At 34.4% G+C, this 19,884-nt stretch overlaps 1 protein-coding gene across 2 annotated transcripts in view; it reads left to right on the top strand.

Moving 5' to 3' along the window:
* The window catches only part of GALNT13 (polypeptide N-acetylgalactosaminyltransferase 13), a 547,381-nt gene that overhangs the window by 241,788 nt on the left and 285,709 nt on the right, over positions 1 to 19,884 (top strand). Inside the window, exon 4 of one of the 2 annotated variants that reach the window (XM_021702903.1) lies at positions 709 to 877. In XM_021702903.1, the coding sequence (XP_021558578.1) occupies positions 709 to 877 (169 nt within the window). The remainder of the gene's footprint in view (positions 1 to 708; positions 878 to 19,884) is intronic. The other variant, XM_021702904.1, reaches the window with a different exon arrangement.

Raw genomic sequence — 19,884 nt, forward strand, 5'->3', positions numbered from 1 at the left:
AGATAACTTGCAGGGAAAGGACCAGAACATTAGCCTGTATATGGGATCCTGAGTTCTCTTAATAAATAGTCAAGCCCAGAATATTGTTGTTAAGTTCCAGTTATGGAGCACATAGTGTCCAAATTCAACTTGACATTTGAAATTATATGTCACAACTATGAAAGTTCTTTTATTTTTTGAAAATGCTTTGACAGAGGAATCAAATTGCAATTGAAATGGGTTATCAACCTTGCTTGCTTTTATAAAGATGCAGTGGGAGTAGATATGTGAAATATCAAAACATTTAATTGGATGTGAAAATAAATTTATCTTGGTATATTTTCAAAAGTTCTTTTTTATTTTGCACAGTTTTGTCTACCTAGTGCCCAAGTTCATCCCTTTTCTAATAATTTTATATTAAAAAATATGACAGAAGTTTTAAGTTTTGGTACTTTGTATTGCTTATTTATCAAGTCTAAATGATTAGTCAAATCATATAATATGTCTAGACTTAAAAGACAACATGCAGCATTGAGATAATGAATTAAAATAGGTTGTTTCATTAGTGTAGTATATGGTTTGTAAATAAGCAATAAGGACTTGATGATTATATTATTAGGCCAGTATATAAATAATAGACTTCAGAATCTAATCTAACATGTGAGTTTATTTATTCAGTTCATTATCTGTGTGTTTGTATGTGTGTGTGTACCTGTGTGTGTCTTACAGCTGTTATTTCAAGAAACCAAGAAGGGCCAGGAGAAATGGGAAAGGCTGTGCTGATTCCTAAAGATGACCAGGAGAAAATGAAAGAACTGTTTAAAATCAATCAGTTTAACCTTATGGCCAGTGATTTGATTGCCCTTAACAGAAGTCTACCGGATGTGAGATTAGAAGGGTGAGTTTACATGCATTTTATAATCTTTTATATTGGTAATCTCTATATCTCACAGTATCTCCGAACTGCTGGATCTCTGTGGTTCTGAATACCCATGCCACAGCAGGGATGTGCTGTGCATGCATATGATGAGAAATATGAAATATTTTCTTCTCTGGCAGAGCAAAATAGTTTACTTGCAAAGACATTGCAGAATATACAAGCCTAACAGGTTTCTCTTTGTGAGATGTTTTTTTGTGTGTGTGTTTTGCTTTATCTTGCCAAATACAAAATAAACATGCTTTCTGTTAGGTTATATGCTTGCCTGCATAGAAAGCGCTTATACTTTGTATTAAAAAACTATATGCTTTGCTTCCAGTGTAAAAATGGCCAAATGCCTGTATGATTCTTTGACCCTTTAAACCTTATTTATTATGGATTCCAGTGATTTATGCTACTATTTATAATTAGAATGCTCAGTTATCAGCCAAGGAAGAAATACTCACTTGGAAATAGTAATACTGCATGCAAAATGATGTTGAAAAATTCAACTTGTTTGTGATTAACTGTAAGCCATGCTCTAGATAGCTGAACATATTTTAAATGGGTGTAATAAAAATCAGAATATTTAGTGGCAGTATTGTCATCCTAGTAATATAAAGCAAACTCTTGGCGCTTAGGAAAGGTATGTCCTGAGACTTTAGAAAATTGCCAAGTTTACAAATATGCTTCAGACCCCACCTCTATGTAAATAGAAGTTATTCTTTTAGACATGTAATGGCTTTTTCCATATAGAATAAAATCACAATTAATACAAATAACGTCTGCCACCTATAAGGGGTTATATTACATTAGTAGAATAGTGATGTTAACATCATATGAACTAAATCTGATTTTTTTTTCCTTTCTAAATTACTTCAAATAAGACCAAAATGGAGTAACCAAATCTTGTTGAGATGGTGGGGCTCGATTGTCAGATTTATGTGATAGCTAAGTAACTGGTTTTGTACACCCTTGTATGCTTTTGAAATGTTTCTCTCTCAAAAACAAAAAAAAAGAAAAACCACAAATAACTACATATTATGGCCGTTTCTGGTGTCTAGCAAAAGACTAAAACATTGAATATTACATTTATGCATTCCAAAGACCTATATCATTTTATAGGTAGTTTTGTCCATATTTGTATGTTTGTACATAGACACATTTAAGATATACAATAAGCATATTCTTCTAAGTAATTTTGAACATTTTAGATGCTGTTTATACCATTATAATAATGCATTTCTTCCTTTGTTTTATATACCATGTTGTGATAAAATGGATAAATGTGATACCTATTCAGGAAAAACATATAAACACTATTTCAAATTTTTAAGAAATCTTCACTTTCAACTATAAGAACATAAATTTTATATGAGATCTGGGACAATTAAGGTAAAACTGCTTTAGTATGGAACCATCACTTTAAAAAAAGAAGGAAAATCTTTATTGAGCATCGTTTAAAATATTTGTGGCCAATGCATTTCTTCTTTTAAGAATCACTTAGTAAATTAAGTACTTGAGTAATTAAGCTTTAAAATACAGAACAGTTCAGCATTTTAAAATGGAGAATTCAAATGGATTACTATAAAAATTACACAAAATGCAGTATTTACTGTTTGGTTTTATTTTGTGTGTGTATGAGTTTGACACATCTTTATTACAAGAATTTCTAAACACCACATGCCTTTCTTTTAAGTTGAAGTATAATTGATGTATAAGATAATATTCATTTCAGGGTACAACATAATGATTTGATATTTGCATATACTGTGAAATGATCACCACAATAAGTCTAGTTACCATCTATCAGCATGCAAAATAACAAAAGTTTTTTCTCATGATGAGAACTTTTAAGATTTACTCCTTCAGCATCTATCAAATATGCAACACAATATTATTGACTGTAGTAATCATGCTGTACATTGTATCCCCATGACTTATTTATTTTATAACTGGAAATTTGTACCTCTTGACCTCATTCACCCATTTCTCCCAGCCCCCAAACTTCCTCCCTTCTGGCAGCCACCAATCTGTTCTCTGTATCAGTTTTGTTTATTCATTTGTTTTGTTTTTTAGATTCCATCTATAGGTAAAATCATACAGTATTTGTCCTTTTCTGTCTGACTTATTTTACTTAGCATAATACCATCAAGGTCCATCCATGTTGTTGCAAATGGCAAGATTTCATTCATATTTATGGCCGAGTATTCCATTGTATATATACCACTTCTTTATTCATTTATCCATTGATGGAAACAGGATATTTCCATATCTTGGCTATTGTAAATAATGTTGCAATGAACATAAGGGTGCTATGTGACTTCAAATGTGTGTTTCTGTCTTCTTTGGATAAATACCCAGAAGAGGAATTTTTGTATCATATGGTAGTCCTATCCTTAATATTTTAAGGAACCTCCATACTGTTTTCCATAATGGCTTCACCAATTTACATTCTCACCAGCAGTGTATGAGAGTCTTTTCTCTACATTTTTGCCAACACTGATTTCTTGTCTTTTTGATATTAGCCATTCTGACAGTTGTGAGGTGATATCTCATTGAGGTTTTGATTTCCATTGCTTGATGATAAGTGATAATGAGCATAGTTTCATATGCCTGTTGGCCATCTGTATATCATCTTTGGAAAAATGTCTGTACAGATCCTCTGCCCATTTTTTAATTGGATTGTTTGTTTTATTGTTATTGAGTTGTATGAATTCTTTGCATATTTTGGATATTAAGCCCTTATCATATATGTGATTTTCAAATACCTTCTTCCATTTGGTAGGTGGCCCTTTCATTTTGTTTCCTGTTTTCTTTGCAGTGCAGGGAGTTTTTAGATTGATGCAGTCCCATTTGTTTATTTTTGCTTTTCTTGTTTTTGACTTTGGAATCAGATCCAAGAAATCATCACCAAGATAGATGTCAAAGAGCTGACTGTGTCTGTTTTCTTCTGGGAGTTTTATGGTTTCAAGTCTTAACATTCACATCTTTAACCCATTTTGAGTTACTTTTTGGGTATGGTGTAAGATAGTGGTCTAATTTTATTCTGTTGCTTGTGTCTGTCCAGTTTTTCTAACAGCATTTATTAAGATACTGTCTTTTCCCCATTGTATGTTCTTGCCTCCTTTTTCACAAATTAATTGATCATTTATGCATGGTTTTATTTGGGGGCTCTCAATTCTGTTCCATTGATCTATGGGTCTGTTTTTATGCCAATACCATACTGTTTGGTTACTGAAACTTTGTAATATACTTTGAAATCAGGGAGCATGATGCCTCCAGCTTATTTCTTCTTTCCAGGTACTGTTTTACCTATTTGGGATCCTCTGTGGTTCCATACAAATTTGGGGGTTGTTTGTTCTATTTCTGTGAAAAAAGCCATTGTAATTTTGAAAAGAGATTGCATTAAATCTGTAGATTGAGTAATATGGACAAAGCAATAGCTTTCCACCTATGAGTATGATGTTAGCTGTGGGCTTGTCATATATAACCTTTAGTATGTTGAGGTATATTCCCTCTATTACCCATTTTGTTGAACATTTTTATTTTAAGTGGATGTTGAACTTTGTCAAATGCTTTTTTCTACATCTATTGAGATGATCATGCGATTTTTTATCCCTTATTTTGTTAATATGGTGTGTCACATTGATTTGCAGATGTTAAACCATCCTTTCATCCCAGGAATAAATCACACTTAATCATTATGCAAGGTCCTTTTAATATTGAATTAGATTTGCAAATAACTGTTGAAGATTTTGCATTTATGCACATCAGGGGTGTTGGCCTATAATTTTCTTTTTTGTGGTGTTCTTTTCTGGCTTTGGTATTAGGGTACTGCCAGCCTTGTAAAATGAATTTGTAGTATTCATTCCTCTTCAATTTTTTTGGAAGAGTTTGAGAAGGGTGTGTATTAAATTTCTGAATATTTGGTAGAATTCCCCAGTGAAGCCATCTGGTCCTGGACTTTTGTTTGTTGGGAAGTTTTGGATTATTAATTCAATCTCCTTACTAGTAATTGGTCTATTCAGATTTTCTCTTTCCTCGTGATTCAGGAAGGTTATATGTTTTAGGAATTTATCCATCTTTTCTAGGCTGTCCAATTTGGTGGTGTATAATTGTTCATAGTAGTCTCTTTTGATTCCTTGTATTTTTCTAGTATCAGTTGTAACTTGTGCTCTTTCATTTCTGATTTATTTATTTGGGTCCTCTCTTTTTTTTTTTTTCCCCTTGATGAGTCTAGTGAAAGGTTTATCAATTTTGTTACCCTTTTACCAGCTCTTTCATTGATATTTTCTATTGCCTTTTAGTTTTTATTTCATTTGTTTCTGCTCTGATTTTTATTGTTTCTTTCTTTGTACTATGTGCTTTGTTCTTCCTTTTTTAGTTCTGTTAAGTGACAAATAGATTGAGATTTTTCACTTATTGACATAAGTCTATATCACTGTGAACTTCCTTCTTAGAACTACTTTTGCTCCATCTCATAGATTTTGGTGTGTTGTATTTCCATTTCCATTCTCAAGGGTTTTTTGTTGGTTTGCTTCTTTGTTTGTTTTAGTTGCCTTTTGATTTCTTCATTGACACATTAGTTTTTCAGTACCATGTTGTTTAATCTCCACATATTTTTTTTTAATTTTCTAGTCTTCCTCTTGTAATTTATTTCCACTTTCATACTATTGTGGTTGGAAAAGATGCTTGATATAATTTCAGTCTTCTTAAATATACTTAGACTCATTCTGTGGTTTAACATATGATCTATCCTGGAGAGTGTTCTGTATGCACCTGAGAAGAATGTGTATTTTGCTGTTTTGGGTGGAATGTTCTGTATTTATAGAGTCCATTTGGTCTAATGTATTGTTTAAGGCTGATGTTTCCTTATTGATTTTCTGTCTGGACAATCTATCCACTGATGTAAGTGAGGTTTTAAAAACCCTACTCTTACTATACTGCTGTTGTTAATTTCTCCCTTTAGGTCTGTTAATATGTGCTATTTAAATTTAGGTGCTCTTATATTGGATGTATTGGGTGTATAGGTATTTATAAATGTTATATCTTCTTGCTGGATTGATCCTTTATCATTATGTAATGCCCTTCTTTGTCTTATTACAGACTTTATTTTAAAATCTAATTTGATAAAAGTAATAGAGGCTGCAGTTTCCTTTTGGTTTGCGTTTGCATGAAACATCTTTTTCCATCCCTTCACTTTCAATCTGTGTATGTTCTTACATCTGAAGTGACTTTCTTGTAGGCATCATACAGATGGGTCTTACTTGTTTCTTTGTTTGTTTTAATCCATTCAGCCAGTCTTTGTTTTTTCCATTGGAGAATTTAGTCCATTTATGTTTAATTATTTTTTTTATTATGTATGTTAATCACCATACATTATATCATTAGTTTTTGTTGTAGTGTTCCATGATTCATTGAGTATAACACCCAGTTCTCCATGCAGAACATGCCCTCTTTAATACCCATCACCAGGCTAACCTATCCCTCCAACCCTCTCTCCTCTACAACCCTCAGTTTGTTTCTTAGAGTCCATAATCTCTCATGGTTCATCTCCACCTCCAATTTCCCCCCTTCATTCTTCCCCTCCTACTATCTTCTTCTTCTTCTTCTTCTTTTTTTTTTAACATATAATGTATTATTTGTTTCAGAGGTACAGGCCTGTGATTCAACAGTCATACACAATTCACAGCGCTCAACCTAGCACATACCTTCCCCATTGTCTATCACCCAGACACCCCATCCCTCCCACCCCCCACCACTCCAGCAACCCTCAGTTTGTTTCCTGAGATTAGGAATTCCTCATATCAGTGAGGTCAGATGATACATGTCTTTCTCTGATTGACTTATTTCGCTCGGGATAATACCCTCCAGTTCCATCCATGTCGTTGCAAATGGCAAGATTTCATTCCTTTTGATGGCTGCATAATATTCCGTTGTATATATACACCACATCTTCTTTATCCATTCATCTGTCGATGAACATCTGTACGTGCACCTGATGTTTATAGCAGCAATGTCCACAATATTTAAAGTAATTATTGATAGCTATGCACTATTTGCCATTTTGTTAATTGTTTTCTGACTCTCATGTAGTTTTGTACTTATTGTTTCATTTTTCTTCTTTTCCTCTCTTCTTTTGTTGTTTGATGACTCTCTTTAATGTTATGCTTAGGTTCTTTTCTCATTATCTTTTGTGTATCTTCTACAGATTTTTGCTTTGAGGTTGGTTACCATAATGCTCACATACAGTGGCCTACATATACAACAGTCTGTTTTAAGTTGATAGCAAGTTAAGTATGAACATATTCTAAAACTCTACATTTTCACTGCCACCCCCCCATTTTATATTTTCATGTCACATTTTGCATCTTTTTATTTTGTGTATCCCTTAATAAATTATAGGCACTTATACTACTTTTGTCTTTTAACCTTCATACTAGCTTTATAAGTTTAATCCACTACCTTTCCTATTTATTTACCTTTACCATTGAGATTTTTACTTTCATATGTTTTCTTGTTACTAATTAGTATTCTTTCTTTTCAGCTTAAAGAAGTCCCTTTAAAATTTTTTTGTAAGGCTCATTTGTGGTGTGAACTCCCTTAGCTTTTGCTTGTTGGAAAACTCTTTATATTTCCTTCAATTCTGGATGATAATTTTGCTGGATAGAGTATTTGTGGTTGGAAGTTTTTTCCCTTCAGCTCTTTAGGTATATCATGCCTGTCTTCTGGCCTGCAAAGTTACTGGTGAAAAATCTGCTGATAGTTTTATGGGTGTTCTTTTATACATATCAAGTCCTTTTTCTCTTGTGGCATTTAAGATGCTTTATCTTTAACTGTTGTCATTTTAATTATAATGTGTCTTGGTGTTGATCTCTTCCAGTTCATTTTTTTATACTCATTGGATTTCCTGGATCTGGATGTCTGTTTTCTTCCCCAGATTAGAGACGTTCTCAGCTATTATTTCTTCAGATAAGTTTTCTGCCCCTTTCCCTCTTTATTCTCCTTCTGGGACCCCTATTATGCAAATGTTGTTTTATTTGATGTTGGTCCCTTAAGCTATCTTCACCTTTAAAAAAATTTTTTTTTTTCTTTTTGCTACTCTTCTTTGGTGAGTCCCACTGTCCTCTTCCAGATCAATAATCCTTTTTCTGCTTCATCTAGTCTATTGTTGAAAACTCTTGTGTGCTTTTTAGTTCAGTTATCTTATTCTTCAGCTCTGTGACTTCTGTTTGGTACTTTCTAATATTTTCTGTCTTTTTGTCAAAGTTCTACTATGTTCATCCATTCTCCTGAGTCAGTGAGCATCCTTTTACCATTACATTGAACTGTTTATCAGGTAAATTACTTATCTTCCTTTCATTAAGGTTTTTTCCCAGAGTCTTGTTCTTTCACTTGGAACATATTTATCTGTTTCCTAATTTTCCTTGATTCTTTGTGTTTGTACTCATGTATTAGGAGAAACACCTACCTCTCTCAGTCTTGAAGGAGTGGCTTTATGTAGAAGATGAACCTTATCTTTCAACCTTGTCTAGCTCTTGGTTGTCTCTCAAACTTTTGCAGTTGTCTACACAGCCTGATTTATTCCTGATCCATTTCTATTTTTGAGGTCGTATCAAGACCTGTCAGAGTTGCAGAGGGAGGGATCTTAGCCCCTAGTTTCAGGCTGATTGGAAATCAAACCCTCAAACAGCAGCTTTTAAAGTATGCTAGTATATACAGTCCTGTGGGACTACAGTTGTAAACCCTGCTGGCCTCCAGACCAAGTGTTTGGGAAGTATCTCCTTGGCAACAATTACAAAAATCAAAGCTCCAAATGACTGTATAAACTCCTTTCTGGGAGGCACTGGCTGGCTGTAGCACAGCCACAGGAGAGCACAAAGATGGCATCCCCTGGCCTATGTTCCCTAAGAGCAACTCTGTATCCTCTGAAGATTCGTGCTGAACCTGTAGCCTGCCCCTTAGGCTAAAATTTCAGGACAAGCAAATAGGCATTTTCACAGAAAGATTCAGGTGTTTCAGTCGTCTTCTACTTCTTCTTCTTTTTTTTAAGATGTTATTTATTTGACAGAGGAAAAGAGAGAACACAAGCAGGGAGAGCGGCAGGCAGAGGGAGAAGCAGGCTACCTGCTGAGCAAGGAGCCCGATGAAGGGCTTGATCCCAGGATCCTGGGATCATGACCTGAGCCAAAGGCAGCTGCTTAACTGGCTGAGCCTCCCAGGCGCCCCCAGATGTTTCAGTCTTCTGTCTGTGCTGTGCCCTGGGGTTGTTAGCCTGCCAAAAACTGTCTTTCCAATTGTTACAGTACTATGGGGCCCAGAAATACACTGTAGTTGAACACTCAGGAAACATCCCCTATATGGACTGTACACACCCACCAGCTTTAATGGGGCAATGGGGATCATGGGACTAGGGTGTTCCCACTTGGTTTAGTGGTTCTGTGGGGTAGTGCAGTACCTGGGCATACCTGCCAGCTTTAGGGAGGCTGTAGGGGAGCACTGAGGTGGGATGCATCTGCCGGCTTTAGCAAAGGCATGGGAGAGTGCAGGGTTGGGGCACACTCACTGGCACCAGGAAGAGTGTAAAAAAATGTCATCCATCATCACTGGCTCTAGCATGTAGAATGAGATCCCCAAAGTGGTGTTCACCAGCATCTCTGTCTCCAGAGAGTCCCAGCAGACCCCTGCTCCTCCAGCAAACACTTTAAGATTAGCAAATGAATCTCTTTCACACATGGTATAGTGATTTTCAAACTGCTGCTTTTGTGCTGGGTCTTGAGGTACATGAGTCTACATGCGATCCCTTTAAGAGAGATTCTCAGCTTCCTACATCCCTTTGGGTTTCTTGAACACAAGTTCTGTTGGTTTTCAAAGCCAGCCATTCTGAGGCCTTGTCTCTTCAGTGCAGGTCTCAAGGGTTGGGGTGCCTGATGTGGAGTATGAACCTCTTGCTCCTCAGGGAAAAACTCTGTATTTGTGAGACCAGATTATGATCAGATTGTGGGTTGTTGATTGTGGGTTGCTGTGCTGGGGTGGGGATTTTGATGAGACCTAGTCTCTGCCTATCCCACCCATCTTAATGTGACCCCATTATCCTTTGTTGTGGAGGAGCTGATCAGCTAGTTTTCAGGTCTTTTTCAGAGGAAATTATTCTATATGTAGCTGCAGATTTGGTGTGTCTGTGGGAGGAAGTAAGTTGAGGATTTTTCTACATCACTATCTTGAACCACCTCCTGTTTACTGTGATTATTACTGCTTGAATTTTGAGATTTTAAAAATACTTTGTGAAATAATATTAATGAATAATTTTTTATTTTATTTTAATGCACCACCATAGTGTGTACTATCAGTAAGAAAACATAAAAACAATGCAAACTTTCTAGACAAATCATAAAATGTATGTGAGTTTTACTGGAGATATTTGCAAGTCATGTTGAATGACTCAATTGTGTGACTGTCTGGGAAAATCTAATGTTGAAAAATAAATCATGAATCAGATATCCAAACTTGTTTAAAAGAAGTAGAAATCTGCCAATACTCATTTGATGTAGAAAACACTTTGTTTTTCAATTTTGGTATTAGTTACAGTTCAGTTTTTGGATAGTTATATCTTAAAAAGATATGAACACATTAAGTTAGTCTCAGTGATAACTGATAAATTATATAAAAGTGTACAAAATTGGTATTGAGAAATAGTTTTAAAAAGAGCTTTATTTATTTTAGTGGAAAAGTTGAGTTGATATTTACTTACAAAGTGTCTGAACCACACAGTCAATTCATTCAAATATCTCAGCATATTTTACTAGAACATAGCCTTAAACTGGCTTGACTGGATTCAGAAAATTATCCTAATAGTTTAATGTTGTGTTTGGCCTTAATATCCATCTACAAATATTTGAAGATATGTTCAGAGCAAAAAATTTAAGTAAATATCCCATGTTTTCATAGAGAAGAGAGTAGATAAAAATATTTTTTCCTTGAGGTAATTGTGATGAAACATCAGGACAAGTTAGGGTTAAGTTCTGGAATGTCCATTCCTAGTGATGTTTGAATATTTACATTAATTAATTAACTTATTTACTATATTTAATTTATTAACATGTGTAATACATTTGTATATACTCTTTATTTAATCAAAAAAATGATAGTATTACAAATAGTCATGGTAATAGGATATTTTAAGTGCAGTTAAGGCTGAAGATCTTACTAAATTTCTTACTTTCTTGAAGTCCCTACATTTCTAGGATTCTTGTTATAGTCTGCATAAACATATAAATAAAATTACTGATGATGTTACCACCCCTGTCTCTCCTTTGCCCATAAACTCCCTAACTTAAAAAACAAAAGTGAAATGTCATAAAATTCTGATTTCAGAACTTTGAGGAAAATGAATATTAGCTTAATGTGTTAATGGTCAGCATTAGGGATTTAATACCATGTTTTTCAATAATTACGGTTCTAAGATTTTGTAAATTTATGTAGTTTGGATGTAAGAACAGGGCTTAAATATTACTGTTTTGAGGAAGCAAGTAAATAGATGTCATTTTGTTTGGATTTTAACATAAGATCTTTATGTTAATATCTAGAGAGAGAGATTTAGAGAGTTACCAAATAAAAAAATCCACTAAGAGACATTAAGTGCATTATTTTTGAGCGCTTAATATGCTAATATGTGCCAAATATTGTTGTGTGTGCTTGGGATATAACAGTGAACAAAACCAAGTTCCTGCTTCATGGAATTTAGAATAAATAAAAGACCTAAGAATGGTAAGGTGTGGAGAATAGTGAGGGAAAGCCTCTCTGAGAATCCCACATCTGGGCAAGTTGATTGAACTTTAAAAAACTAAATATTATAATTTCTTTTTACTAATACATAGAGATGTTAAATATTTACTGAGTTCCTGGAACCATCAATGCTAGAAACATAATGAATCTATGGATATGTAAAACTCCATAAAGATACAAAAGTAAAGGAATAATCATTAAGCAAATGTATAGATGTGTGTGTGTGTGTGTGTTATTTTTGAAAATAGGTTTGAATTGCATATCCAATGAATGCCAGCAAAAATCATACTTTGGTTTGCTTGGGTATCAGTAGTCAATGTTATCTCATGCTTCTAGGCTGTCCTAGAAGTAGAGAAGACATGAGTATGACCATAATCAATGAGGTAGGTACAGGACTCTATACCATTACATGCAAAACAAATATGGGAAGAAAAAGCCAACTGTGGAGAGAGATTTTTCAAGTAATTGGGAAAAATCTCTAGATATATATATATATTTTTTTAATCTCTAGATATATTGCCAAACACATAAGTTTAAGATCTATCTCTATGGCTCACTGTTAGGTCTTGGGCAAGACATTCATTTTCTAAACCCCAGTTGCCTTTCACTGATTAAATCAGCAAATCAGTCGTCAACCAACCAAACAGCCCCTGTCACACATCTACTACAAATTTAGCTTTGAGAACAAATAAATGCATATAACAGCCCCTGACTGTGAGGAGGTAAAAGGGATATATTTATATAAACAACTAATTAACAGTATTGTGTGAACACACATATAATTGCAAAAATGACAGAGTAAGAATAGGATTGCCCTGAGTTCCTGGTGAAATGTTTATGTTTATTATTATTATTATTCTGTAGGATTCTCTTATGCCCTAGGCTCCCTTTTTCAACTAAGTGAGGAAACTTTTTAAGCAGTCGGCTTTTCCCTTTACTCTACAATTATTTTTGAATAAGAAATTAACAGTAATTATTGGGTGAATATTTATGAAAAAAGCTATGGGCAATTAAAACAAAATGCTAAGGTTCTTTAACATTTACTTGTATTCAGACATTTAATAGCACTTCAAGTTCTGGTACGGAGTTATTTGAAGGTTATAATGCAGCTGGCATTTAAATATATTTCATCAGGGAAAAAAAAAATGAGGAAATAGGAGATTTATTTCAGCTATTTATATCCTAGACCAAATAACTGCTTCTTACGTATGCACACATGCAAGCTGATAAAGAGAAAAAGACTTGAGCCATCTTGCATTATTAGTGGAAGAGCTGTAGCATACAAATTCTGAATAAGTTGCTCTCAGAGGACAACACGTTTATTTACTACATAAAACAAAAATAACCGTAGTATACGTTTTTTTTTCTGTGCTCAAGCTCATAAGTGTACTTGTCCGTTTATATGGATTGCCTTTCCCATGAATTAAAATATGACAAATATAAGATTGATTGCACAAAGGAGAAAGAGAAAATGAGAATATTAATTGGATTTCTCATCTCTGTTCCACATCTTTTCTTTTTAATCTGAGAATTACTACAACTTTCATATGCTGGCAAAAATTTTGAGAGTAATAATAATAATTTCTCTAATACTTGATTTATGTAATGTGCTCATGTGTGGAATTAATTTCACTACCCAAATTAAAAGGGGTGTGTAAGAATGTTTGTGTGTGTTTATGTATGCATATAAATACATATATGTTTGACAAAAATGGAGATGATAGGTATTATTATTATCTTTGGGATAATAATATTACACTCTAACTTTCCTTTCAAATAAGAAAGTGGATTAAAGCATTTCTAGGTATGGTCTCAGGAACACATTTACGTACCACTGTAAGCAGACAGCATGCTGCATAACCCAATTCAGACTTGAACTACACCTCAACAATCTCTTTATTTAATTTTTTGATACTATTACTTTGAATTTTAAAAATTACAGTAAAATATACATGGTATAAAATGTATTTTCTTAACTATTTTTAAGTGTACATTTCATTAGTGTTAAGCATAAAGAGGATCACAATATGCCACCCCAAATCATACCACTTTGACATAAAGATGATTTTAAGTTGAAGGCAACTGAGAAGTTGCAGATACAGAAAAAACTCTCTTATGTGTCCCATCTGCATTTCCCTTTCGAAAGTGTCCCTCTCTCTTGAACCAGGAAGGGGACAACCACCTTTTTCAATAGAGATGGCACTGAGATGATTATGCATAAACTGAACTAAACTTACTAATTAACCTTTATCTGCCATTAGTTTCTCCCATATGTTTGCTTTTCCACAGTTTGCCACCCCAAACATGGGCCCAAACATGGCTGTTGTTGGGTTTTTTTGTTTTGTCTTGTTTTATTTTTGTCTTGTCACTTCTTTACAATTTATCAGCTTTTGTTAAAATGATATATAAGCTGCCAAGTTTAACCACTTCTTTGGGTATTCAGGACTTTTCCATGAAGGCCTCCATGCACATAAAACCCAAAAATATTAATATCAAATACAATTTGTATGCCTTTTCTCCTGTTACTCTTCCTTTTGTCGATTTAATTTGCAGGCCTCATGTTCGAAAAACGAGAGGACAGAGAAAAAAAGTTTCTTTTTTTACCTCCTCTTTAAATATATTCACATTGTTGTGTAACCAGTCTTCATAAGTCTTTTCATCTTGCAGAACTGAAACTCTGTATCCATTAAACAGCTCCTCCATATTCCCTCCTATCCCTGGCCCCTGGCAATCAGCATTCAAAATTCTGTCTCTATGAATATGACTACCCTTGATACTTCTTATAATTGGAATCGTACAGCTTTTATCTGTTTGTGACTGGCTTATTTCACTTAGCTGAATGTCCTCAAGGTTCATCAATGCTATAGTGTGGGTTAGAATTTCCCAACTTTTTAAAGTTAAATAATATTTCATTATATGTATATACTACTTTCATCCACCCACCTATTGATGAACACTGGGTTTGTTTTCACCTTTTGGCTCCTGTGAATAATCCTTCAATGAACATGGGTTTACAAATATCTCTTTGAGGTTGTGTTTTCTGTTCTTTTGGATATATATACCCAAAAGTGGACTTACTTAGTCATATGCTAATTCAGTTTTTAATTTTTGGGGGGGAAGCAGTATACTGTTTATCATAGCAGCTATAGCAGTACATGGGGTTCCAGTTTCTCCATATCTTTGCCAACACTTTCTCTTTTTTTTTTTTTTTTTTGAGAGTAGCCATTCTACTAGATGTGAGGTAGTATTTTATAGTTCTAATGTCATTGATTAGTGATGTTGCATATCTTTTTGTGTGCTTTTTAGTCATTTGTATATTTTCTTTGCAGAAATGTCTGTTCAAGTCATTTGCCTATGTTCTAATTGGATTGTTTAGGGTTACTTTGCTGTTGAGTTGTAGGAGTTTTTATATATTTTAGATATTAACTCCTCATCAGATATGTGATTTGCAAATGTCTTTTCCCATTTTGTAAGGTGCATTTTCACTCTGTTGCTTTTGTCCCTTGATCAAAAACAGACGTTTTAAATTTTGACATAGTCTGGTTTATCTGTTTTTATTCTTTTTGCCTGTGCTTTTATATCCAAGAAATGATTGCTAAATCCAGTGTCATAAAGCTTTTTCCTATGTTTTTTTTTTTTTAAGATTTTATTTATTTATTTGAGAGGAAGAGACTGAGAGAGAGAGCACATGAGAGGGGGGAGGGTCGGGAGGGTCAGAGGGAGAAGCAGACTCCCTGCCGAGCAGGGAGCCCGATGCGGGACTCGATCCAGGGACTCCAGGATCATGACCTGAGCCGAAGGCAGTCGCTTAACCAACTGAGCCACCCAGGCGCCCTCCTATGTTTTTTAAAAATTTATTTATTTGAGAGAGAACAAGAAAGAGAGAGAACATGTGTATTACATACTGTATTCTTAGAATAACATAAGCTACAAAAAAGACAGTGTTATTAAGAAAATCATGAGGAAAAGAAAATACATTTATAGTAATATATTGTATTTATATTTAAAAAAAAATCTGTGTGTAAGTGGACCCATACAGTTCAATCCTGTGTTTTTCAGGGGTCAACTGGACCTGGAAGTGTGAATTTAAAAGTAGCACTGTGTGGAGATGAGATGAAGGAGAGCTTTCAGTGGGTGTATTTGTAGCCTGGCTTTATAGAATGGATGTGTATGGAACCAGGCTTAGACAAAAAGAAGATAGCTTTCTGGGTAGGAATAAAAGCACTTGAGAAGCAAGCCATTTCTTTGTAGAATAGAGCCAATGAAAGTACTTATTAAGAACATGGATTATAGGTAAACTTGGGTATGTTCCCTGGCTATTTGTTCATTTATCTTTTTAAGAGTTTATATATTTAAGTTGACCAAATATTTTTTCTTTTATTTTGCAAATTCTTTTTTATTTTATTTTATTTTATTCTATTTTATTTTATTTGAGAGAGAGAGAGAGTGAGCATGAGCGGGGGGAAGGGCAGAGGGAGAGCGAGAAGCAGACTTCCCACTGAGCAGGGAGCCGGATGTGGGACTCGATCCCAGGACTCTGAGATCATGACCTAAATCAAAGGCAAAGGCTTAACCAACTGAGCCACCCAGGCACCCCTTATTTAGCAAATTCTAATTGAATCATCAGATAATTTAGTTTTTAGTTTTAAAATCTACCATGGTATTTATACTTTTACTTATATTTTTCCTACTTGAGGTATTTAGGACTACAAGTGTTTTTATAGTTGCCCACTTTTATATCCATTCATGTTTCCTTATATTTCTAATTTTGTATACCCTAAATTTTTATTCTATGTGACTTGTGGCAGAAGTGTTTATTTTAATAATTTTTTAGAAAATCAGAGCTCATATAAAAAAATGTGATGGATTGCATTCTAAAAAAATAAAAAAGAAAAAGCAATTTTTCAAATGCAGAGATTTTGGATAATTAAGGAATAGAAAAAGATGATAGAGTTTAGACAGTAAGTATATGAGGCCTTGTGAGGAAACAACCCAATGAGGGTGGAAGGATGGCTATTCCAGATCATTGGCCTAGGGAAGATGATGAAGAATCTTACAAACAATGCCTCTGCCCTTTGTTTAGACATGTCATGGTAGGCAACTAGGAGGTATTAGAGGAGAAACATGACATGAAGGAAATGATATTTAGGAAGAAACATTTCTGTCATTTTATTTATATGGAATATATTATAGGGAGGAAAAGCTTGAATTTAATAGAATTCCTCTTGGCTATTATATTCATGTAGATATGATTAGATAAGGAGATTGTCTAGGATAATTGTCTTAGAAACATAAAGCAATATGTAGTAATAAATTAAAATGAAGGGGAAAGATAAACACCAAATTCAGGAGGGCTTCAGGAGGGCTAGGCATGTAATTGAATTTTCAATTTTCTGTGTGTGTGTGTGTATGTGTGTGTTTTAAACCTGAAGTAAATTAGGGGGAGGGAAAGGAGATAATTCCAAGTATATTTTGAAATGAAATCCAGTGACTGACTGGATACAAAACAAGAGAAAGCAGAGGAGTTAAAAGATGACTGTAATGTTTCACATTTGGATGACTAGGAGTTTGGTGTTATTGCTGATTTTATACACATGCACGCACGCATGCACACACAAAGTCATACTTAAATACCAATTTTATTTTTCTAAAAGATTTTATTTATTGGAGCGCCTGGGTGGCTCAGTCGTTAAGTGTCTGCCTTCAGCTCAGGTCATGGTCCCAGGGTCCTGAGATCAAGCCCCGCATCAGGCTCCCCGCTCAGCAGAAGCCTGCTGCTCCCTCTCCCACTCCCCCTGCTTGTGTTCCCTCTCTCACTGTGTCTCTCTCTGTCAAATAAATAAATAAAATCTTTAAAAAAAAAATTCTCATTGTATATCATGATATTTTCATGACCTTACAAAGTCTCCTTGCCGAAACCAATATACTTTAGTAATGATAATTGCTATATAAATGAGAAAATTTGTGTTCAGTCTTCTAATTTTAATATTTAATGCCTTAATATTACTACATAATTTTGTTGCATTAAAACATATTAGAACAATGTCAAAAAAATAAAACATATTTAAGCAGTGTTAAAAATACATAAATTTCATTTTGTACACTTCATATCCAACTTGGAATATATGATTTATATATATGGAATATATGATTTTAGGATAAAAAGTATATGTGTAAAAATATATTGTCCACCATATATTATTATACTGCATTTATCATGTCTTGATTTATTTTTCCCCTGAAGAAAGACATTCTTTCTGTTCGTTTTTTTAAATGTCTTTTTCTTTTTAAGTAATGCTGTGGTAGATTTTAGATAGAGACATTTTTACTAAAATATCATAGGGAGCTAGCTGGTTATATTTAATGAGTTAATTAATTTTCTCAGAAATTCAAATGGAAAGATCCAGTATAAAGTAACTTTTTTTTTTTAAGATTTTATTTATTATTTTGAGAGAGAGAAAGAGAGGGTAAGTTGGGGCAGGGGCAGTTCCCTGGATCTCACGACCCTGAGATTATGACCTGAGCTGAAATCAAGAGTCAGACACTTAACCGACTGAGCTACCTAGGTGCTCCATAAAGTAACTATTGTATCATCATATTATGTAAGATAAAGTTAAATTTTATAATGCAAGTTAATAAATAAAATTCAGTTTTGCAAACACTCATCCAGTGTCTCCTTTCTGACCACTATTTTGTGAGAAATTTAAAAGCAAATATAACACATAGTTCCTATCCTTAATGGGCTTACATAGCATAGTGATTACGGAAAGATTTTCCCCATGAATCAATTAATATACATGAATTAATAAATTCTATAATAATAGTAAATGTAACTAATTGCCAATATTTGTTGAACTTTTGCAACTTAGCAGGCATTATATTTAAGTAGTTTACCTGCATTATGTCTTAGAATTCTCAACAAAAGATTGGGAAAGATTCTCAGGATAAGGAACTTCTCCAAAGTCATATAAGTGATATTTGAATCCAGGCAATATAACTCCCAGTATGTGCTCTCGGTTACTAGAGAACACTAGTGACTATAAATAGAGGAAAAGAAGACAGAGAGTCAGGTTACTAAAAACTTCATAAACAATATGAACCATGGGTTAGCCCTTAAATAATGGGTAGAACTTATATAGATACAGGGGAGAACATGGAGATCCCAAGGGGGAGAAAGAGATGAGCGGATGCACAAAATAGGATGATATGTGTTGAAGAGACTGACCTAATGTAATAGTTTATTTTGAGGACTGTTCATATGGTCATGCTGGCCGTCACGCTGATTCATAGTCATGATCACTACCCTCAAGCAGGCCCTCTGACAGTCATCTGACATTTCCCTTGTCTATTCTCCCTTCTACTGTGTAACTTATTATTTCATAACTTTAACACTCCTCTCACACTTCCAGTACATCCTCTCTCATTTTATGATCTTACTTCTTATTTTATTGAGCAAACCAGAAGCAAATAGAAGAAAATCCCCACTGGTCTCACCATCAATCTACTTTCTCCTTGCATTTGTAGCCCTACACTCTACCTTCTCTCCTATTGCTATGAATGCATGGTTCATGCTGCTAATGACCACTAGCCCATCTATCACAATCTGATGCTATCCCCTCTTACTCAAGCACATTATGATAATTCTGTACACATCTTCCATCATCAATTCATTTTTCTCTCTTGAGTTATTCTCAACAGGAGGCAAACATGCTGTTTATTCTTTCTTAAAAACAAACATGTGAACAAAGTATCTCTTCAGACAACACTTCTCATGGATATGTCTGTTTTTCTTCCTTTTCCAAAATCTTCTTGAAAGAATTGGCTGTAGTCAGTGTCTTGAACCACTCTGCACCTCCATGTTGTCTTAAACCCACTTCAGTTAACTTTAATTCTTGCAATACCAGCAAGACTGCTCCTGCAGTAGTTGGAATTTAATGATAGCTTAGAGAGGACTGAAAAAATGTTAAATATAAAGCTGGGGTCCTTTTTTAGCTTTGATTTATTGAGAAACTAGTAGCTGCAAATCACTATGCTAGGTGCTCAGAAATTCTCAACTTTTAGTCCTCCTCTTCAATGTTCAAATTGGGCTTAAATAGTAAATGGCAGGGACGCCTGGGTGGCTCAGTTGGTTAAGCGTCTGCCTTCAGCTCAGGTCATGATCCCGGAGTCCTGGGATCGAGTCCCACATTGGGCTCCTTGCT

This window comes from Neomonachus schauinslandi, chromosome 3 (genome assembly GCF_002201575.2).
Source record: "Neomonachus schauinslandi chromosome 3, ASM220157v2, whole genome shotgun sequence".
Classification (NCBI taxonomy): Eukaryota; Metazoa; Chordata; class Mammalia; order Carnivora; family Phocidae; genus Neomonachus; species Neomonachus schauinslandi.